The sequence below is a fragment of the Manis pentadactyla genome, chromosome 17 (genome assembly GCF_030020395.1).
Source record: "Manis pentadactyla isolate mManPen7 chromosome 17, mManPen7.hap1, whole genome shotgun sequence".
Lineage (NCBI taxonomy): Eukaryota > Metazoa > Chordata > Mammalia > Pholidota > Manidae > Manis > Manis pentadactyla.
The window spans coordinates 10,414,525-10,441,036 of NC_080035.1; the positions used below are offsets into that span (position 1 = coordinate 10,414,525).

Consider the following 26,512-nt stretch of genomic DNA (forward strand, 5'->3'; position numbering starts at 1 on the left):
CATGTTGTCTTACCAATAGGTTATCTTTGTCGAATTAATCGCTGACAAAACTTGGTTTTCATTGTAGATCAAAGACCAAGCTCACCGATTCGTCATCAGGGAAGGAATGACGAGCTTGAGCGCGATGAAAGAAGAGAGGAACGAAGAGTAGACAGAGTGGATGACAGAAGAGATGAGCGCGCCAGAGAGCGGGAGCGCGAGCGCGAGCGGGAGCGGGACAGGGAGCGCGAGCGCGAGCGCGAGCGGGAGAAGGAGAGGGAACTTGAGAGAGAGCGCGCCAGGGAGCGGGAGCGGGAGCGGGACAAGGAAAGAGAGCGCGAGCGCGAGCGCGAGCGGGAGCGCGACCATGACCGGGAGCGCGAGCGCGAGCGGGAGAAGGAGCGGGAGCGCGAGCGCGAGCGAGAAGAGAGGGAGCGTGAGCGCGAGCGGGAGCGGGAGCGGGCCAGGGAGCGGGAGCGCGAGCGCCCCAGGGAGTGGGAGGACAGGGACCGCGGGCGGGACGACCGCAGGGAGCGGCGGGACGACGCCCGCGAAGACCGGAACCCCAGGGACGCCCACGACGAGAGGAGGGCCAAGTAAGGATGGGTACATCGGGTTTTTAGACTTAAATTTCAGTGAAGAATTTGGAAAGTTCCATTTAAAGCTTTTCCATGTGCCCTGATGTCCTCTTAATTCTTCATCCTCTACATTGTCCTATATTTCGTTTTTATTATGTATTATTTGGTGTTTAAAATCTTTTGAATTATCTAGAAAAAATGATAATTTTCCAATTCTATTTTTTTATCCAGGGGATAGTAATCATTCTTGTTTCCTTTGCCATTTTTGAAGTCACATTGGCTTGGTCGACTGTTGTAGGGTTGCTTCTAATAGGAATCCAACCTCAAAGAGATAGAATCAGTGAACTTCTATCCTATAATATACGCTTTATAACTAATTAACGGAGTTGATTAGTCACCAACAGATAAATATTGCCTCTGCTATTCCTGGTGACCCTTCATGAGTTTTCTGTATTGACAAGTTTGGAGTCACTGCCCCAAGCTATGGCAGCATTCACAGTGCCTTACAATTGAAGGAATTACTGTAACCACTGCACGGCTAGGGAATGAGAGACAGGGAGGTGTCCTCTCTTGGACTGTGGAGTTACAGTAGGTTATTGGGGTCAGAAGATACGATCTTACTATCTCATATATCTGAGGGCATTTTCTCCTTTTCTTTCTTCTCTCTTCCTCCCTCTCTCTCCTCTCTCTCTCTCACCAAAAAGAATTTATTTGCTCAGGTAGTGCAGGGTTAGGTTTCATTTGTTCTGACGTGAATATCCAGATTCTCAGACAAAGCATCAGAAATAGTATGTTTCCATCTCTTCACTGTTTTCTTCTGTGCTGGTCAATCTCAGAAAGGTTTTCTCCAAAAGATGGCTGAGAAGGCCCCCCACGTTATGCCCATCACCTGAGCAGCCCTCTCTGTCCAGTGCTCTCTGAACTGAGTAGACAGAGGAGCTAAGCCAATCACTAAAGCCATGAGAATTCTGGACTTGGATTGGTCAGTTCTGAGGTTTCATATTCACACAACCAAACTTGGGAATTAACTGCTTTATTTTTTTTTTCTTCTCCTTTTTAAATATCAACAAAGAAGAAGTATGGTTAAGTTTGCCAAAACAAACTGAAAATAATTTATGTACCTCCAATTCCTGTGCTCCTACCGGTAGCTCACTTGTGTCGTGGTGAATACAGCTCTCTGCTTTTAGGCTGTTTTCATCATTGCTGTGATGGACTATGATTACGAACAAAGACCATATAGCACAGAAGTGGTGGCATCTTCTATTAGGCCTTGCCTTCCTTTCAATCTGTAGCCAAAGTTTTCTGTAGTTCACCCTCTGGCTTCCGTTATCCCGCATTTAAAAAAACCTTACATTAACATAAAATTCAGATATATAACCTTTAACACATGTAGGCATACAATACATATTATTTCTCTTCTCTCTGACTACTTCAGCTCTCCTTTATGATTCGAATTCTAAAATGTTTGTTATTTATCTGTTGTCCAGTCCTGTGCTTTGATTATATTTTTCCATGCTTCTGATCTCTGTTTGTAGTAGCAAAAGTTTCTTTGGGTGTTTTGTAGCTATACAATCCAAGCACTGACCAGGACCCCAGAAATTTAGGAGTCAAACAGCTCTAAACAGTAACAAGTTATATGAAATTAATATCTTGATGTTTTCATCAATTGTACTGTCATTTCAGTAGTTGAATTTATTCAGCATTTTTTTAACTGCTATTAGGTAAAAGGTTTGCTGAATTGCCTCCATATTAATTTTAACTCTAATTTTATTTCGGTAGTATTTCCTTAAAATTAAAGTTCTTTGGATGTTTTAAATAATTCACTTTATTCTAGCATACCAGTTGGATCTTGCTGTGTATCAAATCACATGAGGAGTTAGTAGTTTAAAACAACAACCGTTTATTTGTTCAGAATTCTTTGTATTAGCAGTTTCGGCTGGGCTCAACCTAGTGTTTCTGTAATCTCACTTGGGATCGCTTAGGCATCTCTAGTCAATCTGGCAGTTGACCTGGGTCTGGATGACCCAAAAAGGCCTCATTCACATATCTGGCAGTTGGTGCTGGCTGTTAGGTAGGGTATCTCATTTCTCCTCCACGTGACCTCTCATCCTGCAGTAGCCTTAATTCTGCTTTTGCATGTAATGGTAGAAACATACCAAGGCAGCAAAAGGAGGAAGTGTAAGGCCTTTTGAGTCTTAACTCTCCAGACTTACACAGGGTCGCTTTCACTGCATCTTCTTGTCTTGGCAAGTAATTGGGCCAGCCCCAATTCAGAGAATGGGGAAAAAGACTGCCTAATGATAGCAGGAGCTTTGGATAGGGAATTGCACAAGCGTGCACCAAGCATGTAGTGAGTTGTCCTACTACATCTTGGGCCTCCTTGTCTACCTGGCTGTTCATCTATATAAATGACTGTCAAGGAGATAAGCGGACTGCAGTATGTTTCTCTACTTCTGACCATAGTATTTATAAACAAACAATATTAGTTTTTTAAAAAGTCATCAAAGCTTAATGAAAATACAGGAAAACATAAGTACCCAGGGATATAAATCTCTAATCATTTAAAGTTCAACTAAAGAATAAGAAATATAGTGAACATGAATCATTTGATTATTTTGTCACCAAGCAAGTGGTTTTGTTCCAAGAAGAGAAGGGACTGATTTTCACGGTGTGTCCACAGCATGGCTCATTGGGCTTATAACTTAATTTACTCCTCATTGCAATTGTATGAGATGGACCCTTACTTCCCCTCCCCCCCCACATTCTCAGATGAGAAAGCTTAAGGTTTAGTCACTTTAAGGAACTTAGGTAAGTTGCATAATAAGTAACATGGCTATAAAATGAATTCATGTCTTTTTGAATCCAAAACTAGATTATCTCATGTCTTCCTAAAGTAAGGTATTTCTATATCATAAAACTGTAAAATTAGTAAGTTTTAGTAGAGGGTGCATTAATATATTGATTCCTCTGCTGTACCACCTTGTAGTAATTAAATCTGGCGATTTTCAGTTGAGTGATTCTACATGTGTAATGAAAAAAGGAAGAGATGTTGTCATGTATTTTAAGTCCACAATTATAAATCTTAACAAATGAAGTGAAGAATTTTATTAAAGATGCTGAATACCTTTGTATGATATAGCTCTGATAATATTGCTATCCTACAATTATATATTCTAGTTTTATAGTAAAAAGATAATAGTAAAAACATAGTCAAGTAATCTTGCTCATACCCTGGAATATCATAAATTACATTTGCCCGGTTTAGGAAGCGCTATAGAAATGAAGGGAGTCCTAGCCCTCGGCAGTCACCTAAGCGCCGGCGAGAACATTCTCCTGACAGTGACAACTACAACAGTGGAGATGATAAAAGTAAGCAGAATCTATTTACTGTGTCTCTATATTCATATTCCTTAGTAACCATGAGACCATTCTTTGACATTAGTAGGAAATAATTAAGATTTAAAGTTTATCCTGCTCAAATGCCTTGGAGTAGCTCCTTTATGACCAATGTATGTATTAGAAATAGTTATTTTATCATAATGGCACTGTCATTTTCTGCTATTTGTAACAAAGCTGTATTTTTATTTTTACTGAAATTATCGCCATTTTTAAAGTTTTAAAATGAAAATTGAGAGATTGGTTTATTATTATTTATATGTAACATGCAATGTTGTTAACCTTGTGAAGGTGTAACAAGGTTAAGTAGGATTACTTTTATCTCTTTGTATAGATGAAAAACATAGACTCTTGAGCCAGGTTGTTCGACCCCAAGAATCTCGTTCTCTCAGTCCATCACACCTTACAGAAGACAGACAGGGTAGATGGAAAGAGGAAGATCGTAAACTAGAAAGGAAAGAGAGTTCAAGGCGCTATGAAGAGCAGGAGCTCAAGGAGAAAGTTTCTTCTATAGATAAGCAGAGAGAACAGACAGAAATCATGGAAAGCTCAAGAACTCGTGCCCAGGACATGATAGGACACCGTCCATCAGAAGATCGAGACACATCTGACCGAGCTCATGATGAAAACAAGAAAAAAGCAAAAATTCAGAAGAAACCTATTAAGAAAAAGAAAGAGGATGATATGGGAATAGAGAGGGGTAACACAGAGATAGCATCTGAAGATGGTCAAGTGTTTTCACCAAAAAAAGCACAGAAGAAAAAAAGTGTTGAAAAAAAACGTAAAAGGTCCAAGGGTGATTCTGATATTTCTGATGAAGAGGCAGCCCAACAGAGTAAGAAGAAGAGGGGCCCACGGACTCCCCCTGTAACAACCAAAGCAGAATTGGTTGGAATTTCCAATGATAAGGACAGCACTCTAGAGGATCCTCAGAAAAAAGAGGATACGGCGTTCAGTGACTGGTCTGATGAGGACGTGCCTGACCGTGCAGAGGGGGCGGAATCAGAGCGCGCTGCCGTGGGAGCTACTCCTGGAAGGACCCCTTCTCCGTCTTCCCTCCCTCCCCCCCCTCCTCCTGTGGCTGCCACGGGTCCTGCTGCTCTTGCTGCTGTCGCCACCTTCTGCACATCTACCTCTATCTCCACCTCTGCCACAGCCCCCAACACCAGTACCACATTCACCAGTGAAGACTCATATAGGAAATGTCACAGAGCACGAGCAGAGAAAGTAGAGGCGCCTCACGTTACTATAGAAGATGCACCACATCGCAAGCCCATGGACCAGAAGAGGAGCAGCAGCCTTGGGAGCAATCGGAGTAATCGCAGTCACACATCTGGTCGTCTGCGCTCCCCCTCCAATGATTCTGCTCACCGAAGTGGAGATGACCAGAGTGGTAGGAGGAGAGTGCTGCATAGTGGTTCAAGAGACAGAGAGAAAACAAAAAGTCTAGAAATGACAGGAGAGAGAAAATCTAGGATTGATCAGTTAAAGCGTGGAGAACCCAGTCGAAGTACTTCTTCAGGTAATAAAATTGAATTATAATCTAGCCAGTGTTTCCTATGTTAATGTATTTTATGCAACTTTATATTTTATACAAACTATAATTTTAAAGTAAATGCTAAATTGGTTACTTATACGCTGCCATAATTTCAAGGAATTTAAAAGCTTAAGCATCCCACTAAAATGTTACCTGTTACCACATTAATACCAACATTATAACAGAGGTACATTCAATGATGTCAGTCGGTTTTAATAACAGGATTATAGTAGTATCTCTTGGTGGAAGGGCTTGTATACTCAAGTCCCTTATTGATGCCTAAAATTGTAACCTTCCTACTTTTCTTCCTGCAACCAATGCCTTCTCTTTTGACCACAGAAAATAAGGTAGGGAGATAGAGGAAGAGATCCGATAATGAAATAAGTTCTGTTAATGCTTAACCATTTCATGTACTTACCTCTTTGAAGATACTTTGTGATTATAGTAGAACTAGACAGGGAAACACACTTTTTACATATTTAACTAGCACTTTGAGAGAGATCCAGTTTTTCCTTAAAATTAATTACTTGGATAACTGGGAGATATAGAAAAAGGTCAACTGTAACTTCTAAAGAACCCTAAGATGAAGCATTTTATTTTATGTTTTATCACGTTAACTCTGTGTATTTTAGATCGGCAGGATTCAAGAAGCCATAGTTCAAGAAGAAGTTCCCCTGAGTCGGATCGACAGGTCCATTCAAGATCTGGGTCGTTTGATAGTAGAGATAGGCTTCAAGAAGGGGCTCGATATGAGCATGACAGAGAGCGGGAGAGAGAGAGGAGAGACACAAGGCAGAGAGAATGGGACCGAGATGCTGATAAAGACTGGCCACGAAACAGGGACCGGGACAGATTACGGGAACGAGAGAGAGAACGAGACAAAAGGAGAGATTTGGACAGGGAGAGAGAGAGGCTAATTTCTGATTCTGTGGAAAGGGACAGAGATAGAGACAGAATTTTTGAGACTTCTTCTCAAGTAGAGTCTGTAAAACGCAGTGAAGCAAAATTGGAGAGTGAACATGAAAGAGACGTAGAAGGCACTTCCCGAGACACTCTGGCTTTGGATAAAGAAAGAATGGATAAAGATCTAGGATCCATGCAGGGATTTGAAGATATAAGTAAAGTTGAGAGAACTGAGAGTGTAGAAGGTGAGTGCCACACTCTTTTGTCTGTTATACTGCTCCATTCTTTTTCAGATTTCATAGGGAACAAAATAACTTTCTTATGAAAGGTCATATACTGATAGGCATACTGGTTCCATTGTTAGGGTAAATAGATTTCCTTAAATAAGAAAAATCCCTATGATATTTAAAAACCATGGTAGCAAATTAGTGCTACCAAGGTAGACTTTGTTCAGATACTCCTAAATGAATAAAAGACAATTTACTGCAGTGTCTATAGATGTTTCAAAATAGTTATCACTTTCTTTTCTTAGATGTTAAAAGAAATAAAAATCATAAAAACCGAAATGACTTCTTGGTTCAGAGAGGAATTCAAATAACTATTTGTGGCTCTTAATTTTAGGGCAGTGGAGGACAAATATGCAAAGTAATCACACTACCTGAAATTTCATTTAATGACAGAGTGACTACAGAGTCCTACTGGCACCACCTACTCCCACCCTTCGATGCACTTAGAGCCAGCCTCAGGTGTGCTGGGCATCACTCTTCCTCCTTGGAGCCCGATCTGCTGTGCGGACTGACTCATGCCTGTGCATTCTCTGAATGGGCTGCATCCTCCAGCCTTCTGCACCCTATCTTCCCATTGCCTGATGGACCTTTTTTCCCTTTTATCTTCTCTTTCATACTCAAACTGCAAGTCCATCTATGCATTATTTGCTCTGGACCTTCTCTGCTAAAGGCACTTACTCTTTAAACTTGCCATAGCACCTTATTTATATACCTTTTATAGCGTCCACACACTGTATTGCAATTGTTTTTCCATTGTTTTCTCCTCACTGTTCTCAACCCCTTTGTTAGGGACCTTTTCATTTCTTTATCAAAACTACAGAAAGGACACCATAAATAGCTAACAAATGAAAATATGTTCTACCTGTACATAGATGCCCCACATCTTATTCTTTGGTATATTATAGCCTACGTTAACAATACTGATGGCTCTCCTGAGAATTCTCTGGAAATTCTGAATGTCCTGTTCTGGTACCATTGCTTACACCATTGCTCTGACAAAAACCTCTCCATTTCATGAGTCCAGGAAACTTCTTGGGTACTTTTATATAAGCAGTAATATTTTATTACTCTTTTTATTTGCTGTAATGTACCATTGAGCCCAGAGTAAAATTTACATTCCTTTAAAATTACAGACATCCTTACATGTTTTGGTGTCTGATATATATTCCAATATGCCATCGGTATATATATTTTTTCTACTCAACAAAAAACATTTCTACCTCATTGTTCTTCACATACATTTTCATCTCAGGTTTGAGTATAAATAACCCAAATCATGAGCCATAGTACTAACCTTGGTGTATAATTGAATATAATTAAATTAATCATTATAATAGCTCCCTTGTGATGAGAGTCAGTGCCCCTTATCCCTAAAATATATAATTTACTGGTTGTGATCACAGATAACATAACATAGAAATTTATAGGTAAAGTATCTGCTGTGAGATAAAAAATTTTACTCACCTGAAGTAGGAAAATGAGTTGGATAAATTTGAAAAATTTATTATCCATTATCTGCATTTAAGTTTAGATGTATGTTTATGTAATGAAGTTATTACAATTGGTTACCTTAGAAGTGAATGGTGGGAGTTTGGGTAGGTTATTATAGAATTTAATATAACAAAAAAGTTACTAAAATGATTAGAAGCATATCAAAGTTTATTATATTTTATTTGCTACAGATTTATACCCATAAAGCATACTGATAAATTTTGAAAACTAGTGTCACAAACTCAGTAAAGCGTGTGGAATACTAGTGATTAGAAATGTTAGACATATTCCGTAGTTTAAGGATAAGCTCACAACCTACTCACCAGGAGCCAGAGCTTAGCCTTGGTGGTTGAAAAGAGTTGGGAAAGTAAAGAAATAGAGTATGTGCTATTGGGGCCAGCAAAGATATTTTAAAATTGTATTCCAGCATTCTGGTAAAAATTGCATTGGAATAGGAAAGTTGAACTGGAGGTGGGAGGGAATTGATGACACATTTTTACCTCACTGCTAGAAAGTTCTTCATATCATGAGCTAAATATTATAAACTAAGATTTAAATTTCAAATAAATTTTGCTAGTAAGTTTTTTTTTTAATTAATGAGTTTATTTAGGTGAAGAAATGACTGCATCTTTTTGAAATTGGTAAATTTGGACTTAAAAGTTTTATAAAAAATAACAATCAACATTAATATGTTAATGGTAGCTTTTATTTCTCATTTTAATTGTAATCTTACAATCTATTTTGATATTGCTGTTCATATTGTATTCTTGCCATTAAAACTATATTTAACTGAACTTTATTTTTAAGTTTTCGTTTGAAATTATCAAGTGTTTTGAATGATTTTTCTGATTTAAAAATGCTCTTTCAGATTGTTTAGTGTGCACAGCCTCCCTCTTTGGTTTCACTTGGACATCCCTTCCCCTTAATGCTCTCTTTGACACAAAATTAATTTTTCTATTTAGCAGGAGATGATGAGTCCAAGTTAGATGATGCACATTCACTAGGATCTGGTGCCGGAGAAGGATATGAACCAATCAGTGATGATGAACTAGATGAAATTCTGGCAGGTGATGCTGAAAAGAGGGAAGACCAGCAGGATGAGGAGAAGATGCCAGGTAATCATTTGCAGAGGCAGTTGAACATAAAAATTGTCTAATTTATGGTATTAAAGTATTACTTTTTTCTTCTCAAGCTGTGTGAATTTATCAAAGATAGAATTTTCCCCTTTATGTTTTATTTAAGGTTGAAAGACCAGTAAAATGAAAATTACTGTCTATATTGTTGTAATATCTATCTTTAAGTAGATGTTGCCTGGGAATTGGAAAGGGCCTCATTTAAAATAGTAAAATTCTAAGATTTCCATTCCAGAGTTTGATTCATAGCATATGACCTAGAATGTAACCAAATACTGAATACTGTCTAGCAGAGTTCTAGATGGTAAGTAAATGGTACAGAACTTCTCAGCTGTGGTGCCACAAATCAACTTTTGAAATGACCTTTCAAAAGTTTATAGTAGTTGAAATTATCTTGAAACACTATTTATATACCTGCATGATTTTTCTAAATTCAGTAACCATTCCACTTAGAGTACTTTGTACATTGCTAGAGCTTATTCTAGTGGCTACACCATGAACATGTTCCTGATGAATCATCCAATTCTTTCTGTTACTATTTTTTTTTACCATAATGAGGGGCTTTCCTTTGTTGCACATGTAAAATATTGCATTTGTATTTTGACAATTTGCTTTTATATTTCATAATTTTTTTCTACTACTATAGAAGGTGTGTATGTACATTATCTTTTTTATTACCTGCTATGAGATACTCCTAAATAGAACATTGTTTTGTTAGTTTTCTCAGCTGTTCCTTGTCAGTATGAATGACTTGTTCTCAGTATTAATAATAGCAACTGATTCTTAAACTAATTTCACAATGAAATATTTGTTTTTAAAATACAATATATTTGTGTCAGTGCATGCATACAAATTAAATATACTCCTAGATTTAACCCTTGTAAGGATTATGGTAAAAAGCTTCAAAATGTCAGACCTAATCTTGCTAAAATAATGGAGCACTTTCATTGGGCAGCTCTCAAGCTACTTAAATGAGTTATTCATAGGAATGGGTTTGCTTGGGGTTTTGTGTGCTTGCCTATTTTCTTTTGGGGGAGGAGCCTTTTTATTTGTAAAGACCCTTAGATTCTAAGTATTAGTCTTTATAGAAAAGCTTTCATTTTAAGAATATTTTTGGTTTAAAGTACTTGTTATTTAATGCTTTCTGATTTTGCAGTTTGTATTTTTATATAGATAACAAAAAAAGCTATTTCTTGGTATAAAAAAACTGCTGTTAACTTTTTACAGATCCATTAGATGTGATAGATGTGGACTGGTCTGGCCTTATGCCAAAGCATCCAAAAGAACCACGAGAGCCTGGGGCTGCACTCTTAAAATTCACACCTGGAGCTGTTATGCTGAGAGTTGGGATTTCTAAAAAGTTGGCAGGTTCTGAACTGTTTACCAAAGTCAAAGAAACATGTCAGAGACTTTTAGAAAAACCTAAAGGTAATTCCATTCCACTTGACTGTATAATGGCTGCTTTAACTATTAAGATGCCCATAGAAAAGTTGCAGAAATAGTACAGTGACCTTTCTGTATCAAAATTATTTTTCAACAGGTAAGTTCAAATGTTAAAGTGTTCAGTGGTATGCCCAGGGCTAAACAAAGAAGAGCCTGGGAAAGTGGACCAGATGTTTTCATATCTAAGCAAATTGGGTGTCTTGGCAACCTTATCCCCCTGGGAAACGGAATTCTACCCAAATGCAGATGTCTGGGATGAGCCATTAAAAAAGTATTGAGAGCTTTGTCTCTAGACCAGATGGTCTGGATTCCAGTAGGCACACCACTTGACTATTACTCAATCTCTGAGTTAGTGTCACCATATGAAAGCTAAGAATAATTACACCACCAACTTCATAAGATTGTTAGGAGGAATAAATGAGTTATATAAGTAAAATACAACAGTTTCTGACATAGGGTGACATGTAAATATTAACTGCTACTATTTAAAGTATTTTGTCACTTTGATTTTAGACCTTATTGCAACAACTTTTAATTATTTCAGAACACTTTAGTTTTTGTGGGGTTTTATTTTGCTATTTCTTTTATCTGGTACTTACTTTTTGTTTTGGCAGCTTATTGATATCTTAGTAATAGGGAGGGGGGATGAGTAGGTGGCAAAATGAAGGAGAGGAGGTAAAAGGCAAAAGTGACAACACTAATTTTATATCATTCATGAGAGTAAGAAAAGTAATTAGGCTTTTTACTAAAATAAAATTGAAAAAAGATTGTTTTATGAGTTTAATGTCTTTCAACTGTTTAGCATAAGCAGTAAAACTCTTGATTTTAATATGTCCCAATAAACACAGAATGTATGTATATAAAACATATAAACTATAATTGTGAATGTGTATTAACTAGACAAATGACCAAACTCTTGGATTGTTGCCCTACTCTACCTTGTTTGGTTGGCTCTGTGACCTCAGGCAAATAACTCCTGTGGGTATAAAATAATGGCATCAAACCTCTAACTAAGGTCTTATCCACCTTAAAGCTTTTTGCTTCTGTGACTTGGTAATGGCATTTCAAGTTAAAACTAGTTTGATTTTGCTAACTGGGAAATAACAGTTTGGCCCTGACTTAATGATGACATAACCTAAATAATGAAAATATAAAATAGGGATTTAATTGTTGCTTACCAATCAGACCTCTCCTATTTTTTTTGCTGTTATGGTAGCTGTGTTGGAGAACCTGATATGCAATGCTGAATATGTTTCCTAAGGAATAGGACTTTGTTTTGTTTACTGCTAGATCCAGTGTCAAATGATCTATTCTTACTACTTACGCCATTGCCTAGAACAGTACCTAACACATAGTAGGCATTCAAGAAATGTTTTTGAAATTAGTAATACTGGATTTTTCTATTCCTTTTGGTCTATTTCAGTGTCCCAATACTGAAAAAGTATATCCCCACTCTATATGTAATTTTTTTTTAATTCTAAGGCTTAAAACAGGAATCTTACATGTATACTGAAATTTAAATTGCTTTGTCTAGATTTTCTGATTGCAGTGTGATTAAATTCTTTTGAGCTAAACTTTTACAATATTTTGGTTCCTTTGTTTTATGTGTACTTACATGTGTTTAGTCTATTTCTTGAGTAATTTGGTGCTGGCCAGTTCAAAACCAGAAAAGACTGAAAATTGAGCCATATTATACTTTCTAGGGGGGTCTGCAGTATGTTTTGTATTCTACTTTTGTCAAAGCACAAAATGGTAAGGATCCCAGTAAAAAAAATTTGTTCTAATGAGCAGTTTTTAAGGAAGAGCATGGGCTCAAAGCAGAGCTCTTCTATATTTACATCTATAATGGCATGATAGTTAATTTGGGATGTTTTTTAATAGTATGTATATATAACTGTGTCATTGGTTGGCTAATCACCTGAGGAACTGCCTTTTTTCTACTAAGGTATTGTGGAGATTATACAGATATGGTAACAGAGCCTTGGCAGTATTTTTAAAAAACCCTTAGATGAATCTGGTAGGCACCAGAGGCTATGAACTAGTATTGAGTTTTTCTTTATATTTACACTTTTCTTGTGTTATATACCTTTGAACTAGGTAGATAACCTATTGACTAGGTATATTACATGAAATTAGTTTCTTGCTAATTACATAATCTCATTATTTATGCTTTGCAGTTCAGAAAATGAAAATGAAATATGTAATATAGTTCCTTTCATTCTCAAATGTGTCTGTTTTATTTTTACGTAGATGTGATTTATTGCTTTCCTTTGTGGACTCTAATAAACTGTTTGATCATGTTGTTACAGACTCAGTACCTGGTATCTTTAGTACTCTCAGCCAACTCTTAGAATGCTAGCTTTGAAGTCACTGCTACTATTTTTTTGTATCACTGACCAGCTTGTTCTGTTTCTGTGAATCCCATTTTATCTGTTTTTAACTCAACCTCTTTATTTTTATTAAATCTTACCTTAATTCTTTCATAAAGTTTACATGTGCTCTCCTTACCTTACATGTTATGACTTAAAACTAAGTGATTTTAATTTAATACATTTACCTAGATTTTTATAGTGACCAAATCTAGGCTAACATTTGCAAGTTGTTATACCAAACCACTTTCCTACCTGATGATTTTAAAGGTCACAGAATGTAGTCACTTTTACTACATTTGAATCTTGCTGTAATAAAGTCCTGAGTTTAATTAGTAGTTAGTTGATAGTAAGCAATTTACTGAATTTGACCTCACTAATTCTTAACTTGAACTTTTCTTCTTAGGCATAGTCAGTAAGCATTGTCTAAATTCTCTCTCCCAAGTCTGCTTTTCTTGCATCTTAAGTGGTTATCAGAATATTTATTTTTGTTCAGGGCTACTAACATAATGCATGTTGAAAGTCTTTGATGGAGAATATATTGCCTTTACCAGTGTTGGTAACTTTGATAAAGTAGACTTTGTGGAATATTCACCTAAGCAGTTGGTAACACTCTACTATTTTAGGAAAACTTAATGCATGTCTATTTTTATTGAAAGATGGAGACAGTCTTTTTGAACATGAACTGGGAGCTCTCAACATGGCTGCATTACTCCGCAAAGAAGAAAGAGCAGGTCTCCTTAGTAATCTTGGACCTTGTTGTAAAGCATTATGCTTCAGACGGGACTCAGCAATCCGAAAGCAGCTTGTTAAAAATGAGAAGGTACTGTTGTTTCCTCAGAAAAAATGCAATGTTTCACTGAATAGTATGAATGGCATATTTTCATTTGATTGTTTTAAGGTGAAATTAAGGTCTCATTATCTATTTTCCTGTGTTTGGTTTCCTAATCTTTTATACATGTGAAGGAGAGAAATTCTATTTGAATTTATAGTACCTTTCATTTTAGTAGTATTGATGAACGTTTGTGTTGAATAATAATTTGTTATTCAAAATTTGATGCATAAAGTCTCTTGATAATAAACATACTAGAAATTTATTTAAATTAAAGATAAAGGAAAAATATTTCCCAGTGAGTGGTGAGGATATTTATAGGAATATTGTTTATGAGAATATACCAAAGTTGGAAAAAAGGAAAATAAATACAGGTATATGTAAGCATTTACTTGAGGAGAATAAAGGGAATTGAAATGTAAGATAAATAGAAATTAATTTAGATGTGGAAGAAATCTGATCAAGAGAAATTAAAATCATTTTAGGCTTTTTAGAGTAAAGAAACTGGGATTTTTATTTAGGGGTTGGTGAGGGCATGGGTAGTATGACAAAAGAAAATTGGTCCTAAAAAGTCAGAGAAACATTTACTTCATTAGCTTTTTTCTTGGGGACATTTAGGAAAACACTGCTAAAGAAAAACATACTTCATTAAGGAAGAATACCCAGATTTGGGGAGGAAATTAAATTTATGAATAAAAAAGGATGAACTTGTCTGCAAAGATGGAAACAGAAACATAGGAGGAGTAGACTTTTAAAGTCTTGCTTACTTAAAGGCCCATCCCAGAATTACCTTTGACAGAGTTGCTGTAATCATTCATTTGCACCTCCATTTCAATATGTACTTAATTCTCTTTATTCTACTGCTTAGGTGCTCATCTCTCCTTGCAACCTTTCTCAATTGGAAATTTCTCAGAGAATTAAGCCCTAGTGTCTTAAACATTTGTGTAATGAAATAACATTTTTATTATGTATTTAAAATGGTGCTTGTTACTACCACCTTTGATATTGAATTGAAAATAATTACTCAGATTATTTTCTGTTTGGTTTAGGTAAGGATCCTCAGTTGAGAAAGACTGTATGTTTTGTATTTTCATCCCTTTTTGTAAAAAATAAATTTGTAACATACCCTGATTCCTTCTCTAATATGCTATAGTACCCTTCAAAAATTGTGACAACCAAAAATATCCTTGCAAATTTCTCATTGAGAATCATTGTCAGAACCTTATAATCCTTCAATACAAGGCACAGACCATTAACTAGCACATGACACATTATAGAAGTTATAATGGCATATTATAAATGTCTTAAATGATCCATCTAAAGAACATCATTGCAAGCTTTCTGATTGCTCAGTTTTAAAAATATCAGCACAAAAGCTGAAAAGAAGGGCTATAAGTAAAGAAAAATTAATTTTAGATGTTAGATGACCTCATGAAAAATGCTAAGAAAAACAAAATCTTTAAATTATATATGATTATAAAAGAAAAATATAGAATAGAACCATTCATTGAGATGAGTGGTATGGTATGTCTTACCAAGTGATGAAAAGAAAGTGAGGAAAACTGTTGAACCCGTTTATTAGCATCATCTGTGCTTAGGAGAATGATTGTTTTTTAGTTATATAAATTTTAGTACATTATCAGAAGAGATAGATGCATGATACTAAGACAGTACTTAGCTGGTTTAAATGAGTTTAAATCTCATTTCGGTATTATAATATTAAAGCTGTACAGAACCTGTAGCTAGCAATCAGAAGGAAAGAAATAATACCAGAAATCAGTTAAATTAAATAGAAAAGCATTAGAGAAATTAATGAAACCAAAGGCTAGTTCTTTGAAGAGATTAATGAAATTGATAAAGAAAAAAAAAACAAATTACCAATAACAAGAATCAAAGAAACAGTATCACTATGGGTCTCAGATATTAAAAGGATAATAATACTGTATACAACTCTGTGAACACAAACACGACAGTTTAGAAGAAATGGCAATTCCTCTAAAAGCCACAAACTGTCCAAACTTACTCAAGTAGTAGATGAAACAGACAGGACTATTCAGATTAGTTGCATCTACAGTTAAAAACCTTCTGAAAAAGAAATCACCAGTCCCAGATGGTTTCAGTGGCAAAATCTCCCAAACATTTAAGGAAAAAAATAATACCAGTTCTACATTGTTTCTTACAGAAAATTTAAGAGACAGGAAAACTTCCTAAGTCATTATATGAGGTCAGCAATAGTCTCATATGAAATCCAGGCAAAGGCATCACAAGAAACTGCAGTATCAATATCTCTCATGAACATGGACATAAAAATCCTCAAAAACCATAGGAATCAAATCTAGTAATATAATATATAAAAGAATGCTACACTACAAGTATAGTTTATCCTCAGAATGACAGTCTGGTTTAATATTCTAAATATTCAACTTAATCTGCATGTTAACAGACTAAAAAAGAAAAAACACATGATCATATAAATTGATAGAAAACATCTGACAAAATTGAGCATCCCTTTACAATAAAAATTCTGAACAAACTGGAATTAGAGTCTTTACTTTATCAAGGGTGTCTACCAAAACCTATAGTTAACATCATACCTAACTGTAAAAAATTTGCAAGCTTTCCCCCAGAGACCAGTAACAAGGCAAGGATGTCTACTCTTAACTACCCCTATTCAGCATTTTACTGGGGGTTAAATAAGGTAATTCAGTAAGGCAAGAAAAAGAAAGAGAAGGACAATACAGATTGGAAAGGAAGAAGTAAAATTGTGTTTATTCACAGTGAACACGTTTACCTACATACAAGGCTTCAAGGAATTTACCAAAAATACTGGTAGAACTTAAAAGTAAATTCAACAAGGCCATAGGATACAAAGTCAGCATACAAAGAGCAGTTGTATTTGCATATACTCTGTAGTATATAGAAGCACCTGAGAATCAAAATGTTAACAACAACAACAACAAAAAAACCTTACAGTGGTTCCCCCAGAAAGGAAGTACTTAGGTATAAATCTAGCAAAACCTGTACAGGATCTATGTGCTGAAAACTACAAAACACTAATGAAAAAGTCAAAAGACCTAAATAAATAGAAAACATACAGTGTTCATGGATTAGAAAACTCAGTATAGTTAAGGTCATAATTCTCTCCAAATTGACATACAGATTTGAACAGTTTTAGTAAAATCCAACAGGGTTTTTTGTATATACAAATGAGCTAATTCTAAAATTTATAGGGAAAGTCAAAGAAGCTAATAACCAGAATAATTTTTTGAAAACACAAAGTTGGAGGGCTCAAACTACCCATTTTTAGGACCTAGTGTAACAGTAAACATACAGTTGCTATTTTTTTTTAAACTTTTTATTTTGAGATAATTGATCAAAATTTAAAATTTTGTTCTGTGGAAGAGACTGGGAGTGGAAAGACAAGTGTATACTGGAAGAAAATATTTGCAAAACATTTTCAAAGAAGAACACATATCAATATATTTTTTTTAACTCAAAAATTAAGAAAACAATCAACTGATTTTTTTTAAATGGGCAAAAGACTTGCATAAACAGTCCACCAAAGAGTTATGTGGCTGACTAGTAAGCATATGAAAAGATGTTTGACATAATTAGCCATTAGAGAATGCAAATTAAGACCACAATGACATACCAATAAAAACTTAACTACAATAGCTAAAAGACAGCCCAAAAAACCCTGAGGTTATCAATATATCAAGTGTTGGTGAGGATGCAGAGCAATTCAAACTACCATATACTGCTGATGCAAAATAGTAGAGCCACTTTGGAAAACAGTTTATTTCTTATAAAGTTAAATGTATAGTTACTATACAATGCAGTTCTATTGCTAGAGAGGTGAAACGTGTTTATATAAAAACCTGTCCACAAAAGTTTATAAAACTGGAAACAATCCCAGTGTTCTTCAGCTGACTAAGAGGTAAGCTGTGGCACATCCATATAATGGGTTATTAATCAGTAATAAAAAATAAATGAACACAAAAGATGGCGGCGTGAGAGGTGAGACAGAGGCTTCCTCCTAAAACTGCATATAATACAAAAATATAATTCAACTAATCCTGAAACAGCAACAGGAAGGAGGACTGTGCCAGACTACATACACCTGGAGAAAAGAGCAGACTTCACAGAACAGGGTAATGTACCAAAGCTGTGGCCCGGCAGGACACAACCACTTCCCCCACCAAGCTCACCGGCACAAGGAAGAGAAATGGAGTGGGGAAGGATTGGAGGCCTGGGACTGCTGAATACCTAACTCTGGAGATCTGCTCTGGGAGCACAAGAATACATTTCATGGTGCTTTCATGATACTCTCATGATTAGGTGATTGGAAAGCTAAGACAGGCAGAATTCCTGGAGAGACTGAGATTCTAACCACTTGTGGAAAGCAGGGATCCATATCCAGCTGCTCTGGGACAAAAGAAAGGCGGGCGGTCTGAGAGACTTCCTAACAAGGAAGCCCCTAGCAAGATGGCTGCTAAAGGTGCAAGGATTGCACAGAACTTACTGCTCAGGAAAAAGGACAGGTAGACAAAATTGTCCGGGTGCACTCTGCCAACAGGTTGGGAGCTTTCACGATCTTCAGGTGCTCCAGCTACATGGCTAGCTACACAGCTCCAAGGACGCCCTCCATGATACGCAGCCTACTGTGCCTTTCTCCCTGCCAGCCCCACCTGGCTCTCAAACTGGCAAACTCTACCGTGTTGTAAGGCCAGCCAGAAGGAAGATCTGACTACAGCAACTACAAACACAAAGCATAGAAGCTTATACCTGTGTGCTTGGCCCACTGGTTCAGGCAGTGGAGACAGGCATAGCAGCTCTTTCCTCCGCTGAGGCACCAATACCACTCCCCTGCGACCCCCAACATTGCTTCAGGGACTGAGCAGTTCCAGAGAGTAGAGCTTCTGGACACTAGAGGGCGCCATATACAGATATGAAATGCCAAAGGAACCTGGTTCAGAGTAAAATTAATATATAACTCCTGAGAAAGATGACATGGACCTCATGAATCTTCCTGAAAGGGACTTAAAAATAAAAACCATTAACATGCTCATGGAGGTACGGAAAAGATATTCAAGAACTCAGGAATGAATTCCAGTTGGAGATCCAATCATTGAAGAGCATGATGGAGGGTATTAAAAGCAGATTAGATACGGTGGAGGAGACGATAAATGAAATAGAAACTAGAGAAGAGGAATGCAAAGAAGCTGAGGCACAGAGAGAAAAAAGGATCTCTAAGAATGAAAGAATATTGAGGTAACTGTGTAACCAATCCAAATGGAACAATATTCACATTATAGGGGTACCAGAAGAAGAAGAGAGAGGGAAAGGGATGGAAAGTCTTTGAGGAGGTAATTGCTGAGAACTTCCCCAATCTTGGGAAGGAGATAGTCTCTCAGGCCATGGAGATCCACAGATCTCCCAACACAAGGGACCCAAGGAAGACAACACCAAGACATACAGTAATTCAAATGGCAAATATCAAGGAAAAGGACAGACTACTGAAAGCAGCCAGAGAGAGGAATAAGATGACATACAAAGGAAAGCCCATCAGGCTATCATCAGACTTCTCAGCAGAAACTTTACAGGCCAGAAGGGAGTGGCATGATGTATTTAATGCAATGAAGCAGAAGGGCCTCAAACCAAGATTACTTTATCCGGCAAGATTACTATTTAAATTTGAAGGAGGGATTAAACAATTTCCAGATAAGCTAAAGCTGAGAGAATTTACCTCCCACAAACCATCTCTACAGTCTATTTTGGAGGGACTGCTATAGATGGAAGTGTTCCTAAGGTTGAATAGCTGTCACCAGAGGTAATAAAACCACAGTAAAGAAAGCAGAACAGCTCATTACTAAGCAAATGCACAATTAAATTAACTATCCCCAAAGTCAATCAAGGGATAGACAAGAGTACAGAAAGTGATACCCAATATATAAAGAATGGAGGAGAAAAAGAAAAGAACCTTCAGAATGTGTCTATAATAGCATGTTAAGTGAATTAAGTTAGCCTCTTAGATAGTAAGGAAGTTAACCTTGAACCTTTGGTAACCATGAATCTAAAGCCTGCAATGGCAATAAGTACATACCTATCGATAATCACCCTAAATGGAAATGGTCTGAATGCACCAATCAAAAGACATAGAGTCACTGAATGGATAAAAAAACAAGACCCATCTATATGCTGCCTACAACAGACTCACTTTAAACCCAAAGATGTACACAGACTAAAAGTGAAGGGGTGGAAAAAGATATTTCATGCAACTAATAGAAAAAAGCAGGAGTTGCAGTACTTGTATCAGACAAAATGGACCTCAAAACAAAGAAAGTCACAAGAGACAAAGAAGGACATTACATAATGATAAAGGGGTCAATCCAACAAGAAGATACAACCATGATAAATATCTATGCTCCCAACATAGGAGCACCTACATATGTGAAACAAATACCAACTGAATTCAAAGGGGAAATAGAGTGTAATGCATTCATTCTAGGAGACTTCAACACTCCACTCACTCTGAAGGACAGATCCACCAGACAGAAAATAAGTAAGGACAGAGAGGCACTGAATAGCACATTAGAACAGATGGACCTAACAGATATTTACAGAACTCTACACACAAAAGCAGCAGCATACGCATTCTTCTCAAGTGCACATGGAACATTTTCAAGAAAAGATCATATACTAGGCCACAAAAAGAACCTCAGTAAATTCAAAAAGATTGAAATTGTACCAACCAGTTTCTCAGACCACAAAGGTATGAAACTAGAAATAAATTACGCAAAGAAAATGAAAACATGCTCCTAAAAAACCAATGGATCAATGACCAAATAAAAACAGAGATCAAGCAATATATGGAGACAAATGACAACAATAATTCAACACCACAAAATCTGTGGAACACAGCCAAGGCCATGCTAATAGGAAAGTATATTGTAATACAGGCCTACCTCAGGAAAGAAGAACATAGAAGCAGTCCTAACTGACAATTAATGAAACTAGTTAAAGAAGAACAAATGAGGCCCAAAGTCAGTAGGAGGGACATAGTAAAGATTAGAGCATAAATAAATAAAATTGAGAATAAAACAATAGAAAGAATAAATGAAAGCAAGAGCTGCTGCTTCAAGAAAATAAACAAAATAGATTAACCCCTAGCCAGACTTACCAAGAAAAAAAGAGTGTATACACATAAACAGAATCAGAAATGAGAAAGGAAAAATCACTGTGGACACCAGAGAAATAAAAAGAATTAGTAGAGAATAATATGAAAAAGTATATGCCAACAAACTGGATAGCCTAAAAAAAATGGACAACTTTCTAGAAACATACAACCTTCCATGGCTGACCCAGAAAGACACAAAGTCTGAACAGATCAGTTACCAGCAAGGAAATTGAATTGGTAATCAAAACACTACCAAAGTCAAACACCTGGACCACATGGCTTAACCACTGAATTTTATCAGACATTTAGTGAAGACCTAATACCCATCCTCCTTAAAGTTTTGCAAAGAGTAGAAGTTTTCCAAACTCATTCTATGAGGCCAGCATCACTCTAATACCAATACCAGGCAAATACACCACAAAAAAAAGAAAATTACAGACCAATATCCCTGATGCACATAGATGCAAAAATACTCAACAAAATATTACCAAACCAAATTCAAAAATACATCAAAAAGATCATCCATCATGATCAAGTAGGATTTATTCCAGGGATGCAAGGATGGTACAACATTCAAAAATCCATCAACATCATCCACCACATAAACAAAAAGGAGGACAAAAACCACATGATCATCTCCATAGATGCTAAAGAAGCATTTGACAAAATTCAACATCCTTTCCTGATAAGAACTCAACAAAATGTGTATAGAGGGCAAGTACCTCAACATAATAAAGGCCATATATTACAAACCCAAAGCCAACATTATACTTAACAGCGAGAAGCTGAAAGGTTTTCCTTTAAGATCATGAACAAGACAAGGATGCCCACTCTCCCCAGTTCTATTCAACATAGTTCTCGAAGTCCTAGCCGCGGCAGTCAGACAACACAAAGAAAGAAAAGGCATCCATATTGGCCAGGAAGAGATTAAACTGTCCCTCTTTGCAGATGACATGATATTGTACATAAAAACCCTAAATAATCCATTCCAAAACTACTAGATATAATATCTGAATTCAGCAAAGTTGCAGGATAGAAAATTAATACACAGAAATCTGTAGCATTCCTATACATTAACAATGAACTAGCAGAGAGAGAAATCAGGAAAACAATTCCATTCACAGTTCTATCAAAAAGAATAAAATACCTTGGAATAAACATAACCAAGAAAGTGAAAGACCTATACTCTGAAAACTACAAGACACTCATGAGAGAAATTAATGAAGATACCAATAAATGGAAACACATCCTGCGCTCATGGATAGGAAGAATTAATATTGTCAAAATGGTCATCCTGCCTAAAACAATCTACAGATTCAAACCAATTCCTATCAAAATACCAACAGCATTCTTCAACAAACTAGAGGAAATCATTTTAAAATTCGTATGGAACCACAAAAGACTTCGAATAACCAAAGCAATTCTGAGAAGGAAGAATGAAGCTGGGGGCATTATGCTCCCCAACTTCAAGCTCTACTACAAAGCCACACTGATCAAGACAATTTGGTACTGGCACAAGAACAGACCCATAGACCAATGGAAGAGACTAGAGAGCCCAGATATAAACCCAACCATATATGGTCAATTCATATATGATAAAGGAGTCATGGACCTACAGTGGGGAAATGACAGCCTCTTCAACAGCTGGTGTTGGCAAAACTGGACAGCTACATGCAAGAGAATGAAACTGGATTATTGTTTAACCCCATACACAAGAGTAAAATCGAAGTGGATCAAAGACTTGAATGTAAGTCATGAAACCATAAAACTCTTAGAAGACAACATAGGCAAAAATCTCCTAAATATAGACATGAGCAACTTCTTCCTGAACACATCTCCTCGAGCAAGGGAAAAAAAAGCAAAAATGAACTCATGGGACTACATCAAACTAAAGAGTTTCTGTCCACAAAGGACACCATCAACAGAACAAAAAGGCATCCTACAGTATGGGAGAATATATTTGTAAATGACATATCTGACAAGGGGTTAACATTCCAAAATGTATAAAGAATTTACACGCCTCAACACCCAAAAAGCAAATAGCCCGATTAAAAAATGGGCAGAGGTTATGAAGACACAGTTCTCCAAAGAAGAACTTCAGATGGCCAACAGGCACATGAAAAGGTGCTCCACATCACTAATCATCAGGGAAATGCAAACTAAAACCACAATGAGATATCACCTCACACCAGTTAGGACGGCCAGCATCGAAAAGACTAAGAACAACAAATGGTGGCAAGGATGCGGAGAAAGGGGAACCCTCCTACACTGCTGGTGGGAATGTAAATTGGTTCAACCTTTGTGGAAAGCAGTATGGAGGTTCCTTAAAAAACTAAAAATAGAAATACCATTTGACCCACTAATCCCACTCCTTGGAATTTACCCAAAGAATACAGCTTCTCAGGTTCCAAAAGACATATGCACCCCTGTGTTTATCGCAGCACTTTTTACAATAGCCAAGGTATGGAAGCAACCTAAGTATCCATCAGTAGATGAATGGATAAAGAAGATGTGGTACATGTACACAATGAAATACTATTCGGCCATAAGAAAGAAACAAATCCTACCATTTGCAACAACATGAATGGAGCTGGAGGACATTATGCTCAGAGAAATAAGCCAGGCAGAGAAAGACAAATGCCAAATGATTTCCCTCATTTGTGGAGTATAACAACGAAACAGAACTGAGGGAACAAAATAGCAGCAGACTCAGAGACTCCAAGAATGAACTGGTGGTTATCAAAGGGGAGGGGTGTGGGAGGGTGGGTGGGGAGGGAGGGAGAAGGGGATTGAGGGGTATTATGTTTAGTACACATTGTGAGGGAGGTCATGGGGAGAACAGTGTAGCACAGAGAAGGCACATAGTGGATCTGTGGCATCTTACTACCCTGATGGACGGTGACTGCATTGGGGTATGGGTGCAGACTGGATAATATGGGTAAATGTAGTAACCACATTGTTTTTTTCATGTGAAACCTTCATAAGAGTGTATGTCAATTATACCTTAATAAAAAATTAAAAAAAAATAAATAACCGAACATGTTGGTCACCAACATGGATGAATCTGAAAGACATTATGCCGAGTGAAAGACACTAATCTCAAAAGATTATGTTTTGTGTGATTTCTTTTATATGATGTTCTGGAAAAGGCAAAATTGTAACAGAGAACATTTCATTGGTTGCCAGGGGTTAGAGCTGGGAGGAGAGAGTGAATGCAGAGGGACAGCAAAAGGAATTTTTTGGTTGATGAAACTTCTCTATCCCAACTGTGGTCATAGTGACATGAGTCTACACATGAGTAAAATGAGAGAACTACATGTAAAAAACACATCCTCTAAAGGCTATCTTCTAAGATTCCTTGAGTGTAAAAACATTTCCTAATTTTGCTTTTAAATATCCAATTCAGCTAATTTAATATTTGTCTGAAATTAGTTTTTTAATAAGTTCAGTATTTTTCATTAGAGGTTAACCTGCCTGTCTTTCCTTTCAACTAATAGTGTACATCTCTTCTGTTTTTGTTTTCTTCAAATAGGGCTCTGTAAAACAAGCTTACACAAATGCTCCAGTGGTAGACAGTGAATTATTACGACTGAGTCTTCGGTTATTTAAGCGGAAGACTACTTGCCATGCTCCTGGACATGAAAAGACTGAAGATAATAAACTGTCACAGCCCAGTATCCAGCAGGAGTTGTGCGTGTCTTAGGATGGAAGTTCAGTGATACTCTTGGTACTGTCATCCTTCAGGAGTACATATTGTTTTTCAGATTCTTTGCTTTGACAAGCATAATAGTGACAAAGGCAGAGAAGATTTTCCAGCCATGCTGAAAGAGTGAAGAACTTAGATCTAAAGTTTAAAGACACTAGTTTTGGCTAACTTAAGATTTTACGTAGATTTTTACATAGTATTTGTTACACAAAATAATGTGAACACATCTAGATTTAGTAGTTTACTGTGTACCTTTTGTTAAAACTGAAGATTTTGGAAAACAGTTGCTACTGCTTTTTTCAGCCTATGAATATATTTTATGAAATGGAGCCACTGACATATGTTCTGGGTTATCCGTACAGAAACTGTGATTTCATCCAGAAACAGTGTGTTCACAGAATGAATGCACACACTGTGCTGTTCAGAACCCTTGGGGGGGTGCTCATCCTGCGTGCTCGTGTATTTAGAGGCAGACCTCCAACAAGACGGAGCCAACATAATCTTTTTCTAAAGTTCTGCAATAATTACTTATGTGTCTTTGGTTTTTCTTAAATATGTGTGCATTGTTACAATGTTTATTGGATGTATTTGATTTATAAGTGGTTTTGTTTGCTATCAAAGACTGTCTACAATTTTTACTTTTAATAAATACCTTCCCTTGTTCTAGATTTACTTTGCTCTTTTTTAATCTTATTCTTGATGTTCTGAAACATTTGTCATCAACATTGCATATTTCATACTTCAACTATTTTACTGCTCAAGTTGTTATTGGATAGCTGTAAATATTGTGAATAGAATTGAGGATGTGCTCTAGCTATATAGCTCAGTAATACTTGAAACCAAGAGTTAACAAACCAATGTAATCTGAGCTTTAAAATCCTACTGTATTTTTCAGAGCTACCACCTTTGATTACAGTAAACTCTCTCTCTAGACTATAATACGTGTAACAATTTACTTATTAAAAATTAAAACATATCTGCTTTATTCTGTGTGTAAACATTTAACTCATAAAGTCGACTCCTAGGATCTGAAATGGACGCCAAGCTGCAGAATTTATGGGCAGTGATAAACCAATCAAAATTGTAATTAGATCATTACCTCTTACAGGTTTTTGTTAAAACTATAATCCTATGTTACCTGTCTCAGTAGTTTTGTATTGTCTTATCTAAAAGTATCATAATATTACTGGTGTAGTTTCTTCTCATTTCAAGAAACATTTGTTGTGCACTTTATTTTTACAAGATAACGTACCCAGCAAAGGAAATGGTCTTATTTTCAAATGACTTTGAAAGCATGTATAAGAAAGTTGCAAGCAGCAAAAAACAAAGATTGTAATCAGATTTTCCTGCTATCCATACCTTTTCCAATTGGTACATGTTTTAAATAAAAGAGAAAGACCTTAGAGAATGAATACCCTTTAGAAAACTACTTCATTCTCTATAGCATAGAAATTTAAAGTCCTAGAACTTCTAATCCTAGTTCCCACAATTGTGGTATATATAATAAAAATAATGGTTTTCCTGTTTCATCCACTGACTTCAGGAATATTTCACAAGTTATTTATTTCCAGAATGAAAACTATGTAGTTTAAATTTGCCATATAGCCAAACCTGTTGCCTTTTTAATTTTGAATCTTTTTGTTAGGTTGTGAAAGAAAATTTTAGAATTGCTCCTTTTTGT

The 26,512-nt window shown here is 36.4% G+C and overlaps 1 protein-coding gene across 13 annotated transcripts in view; it reads left to right on the forward strand.

Moving 5' to 3' along the window:
* ZC3H13 (zinc finger CCCH-type containing 13) overlaps window positions 1-25,499 on the forward strand; it is a 94,672-nt gene extending 69,173 nt beyond the window's left edge. For 11 of the 13 annotated variants that reach the window (XM_036889669.2, XM_036889668.2, XM_057494549.1 and 8 more), the window contains 8 exons: window positions 68-575; window positions 3,823-3,926; window positions 4,288-5,475; window positions 6,123-6,638; window positions 9,134-9,286; window positions 10,532-10,732; window positions 13,776-13,939; window positions 24,658-25,499. In XM_036889669.2, coding sequence (XP_036745564.2) covers window positions 68-575; window positions 3,823-3,926; window positions 4,288-5,475; window positions 6,123-6,638; window positions 9,134-9,286; window positions 10,532-10,732; window positions 13,776-13,939; window positions 24,658-24,828 — 3,005 coding nt within the window. In that variant the 3' untranslated portion in view covers window positions 24,829-25,499. The remainder of the gene's footprint in view (window positions 1-67; window positions 576-3,822; window positions 3,927-4,287; window positions 5,476-6,122; window positions 6,639-9,133; window positions 9,287-10,531; window positions 10,733-13,775; window positions 13,940-24,657) is intronic. The other 2 variants (XM_036889670.2, XM_036889673.2) reach the window with 1 other exon arrangement.
* The last annotated feature ends 1,013 nt before the right edge of the window (window positions 25,500-26,512 follow it).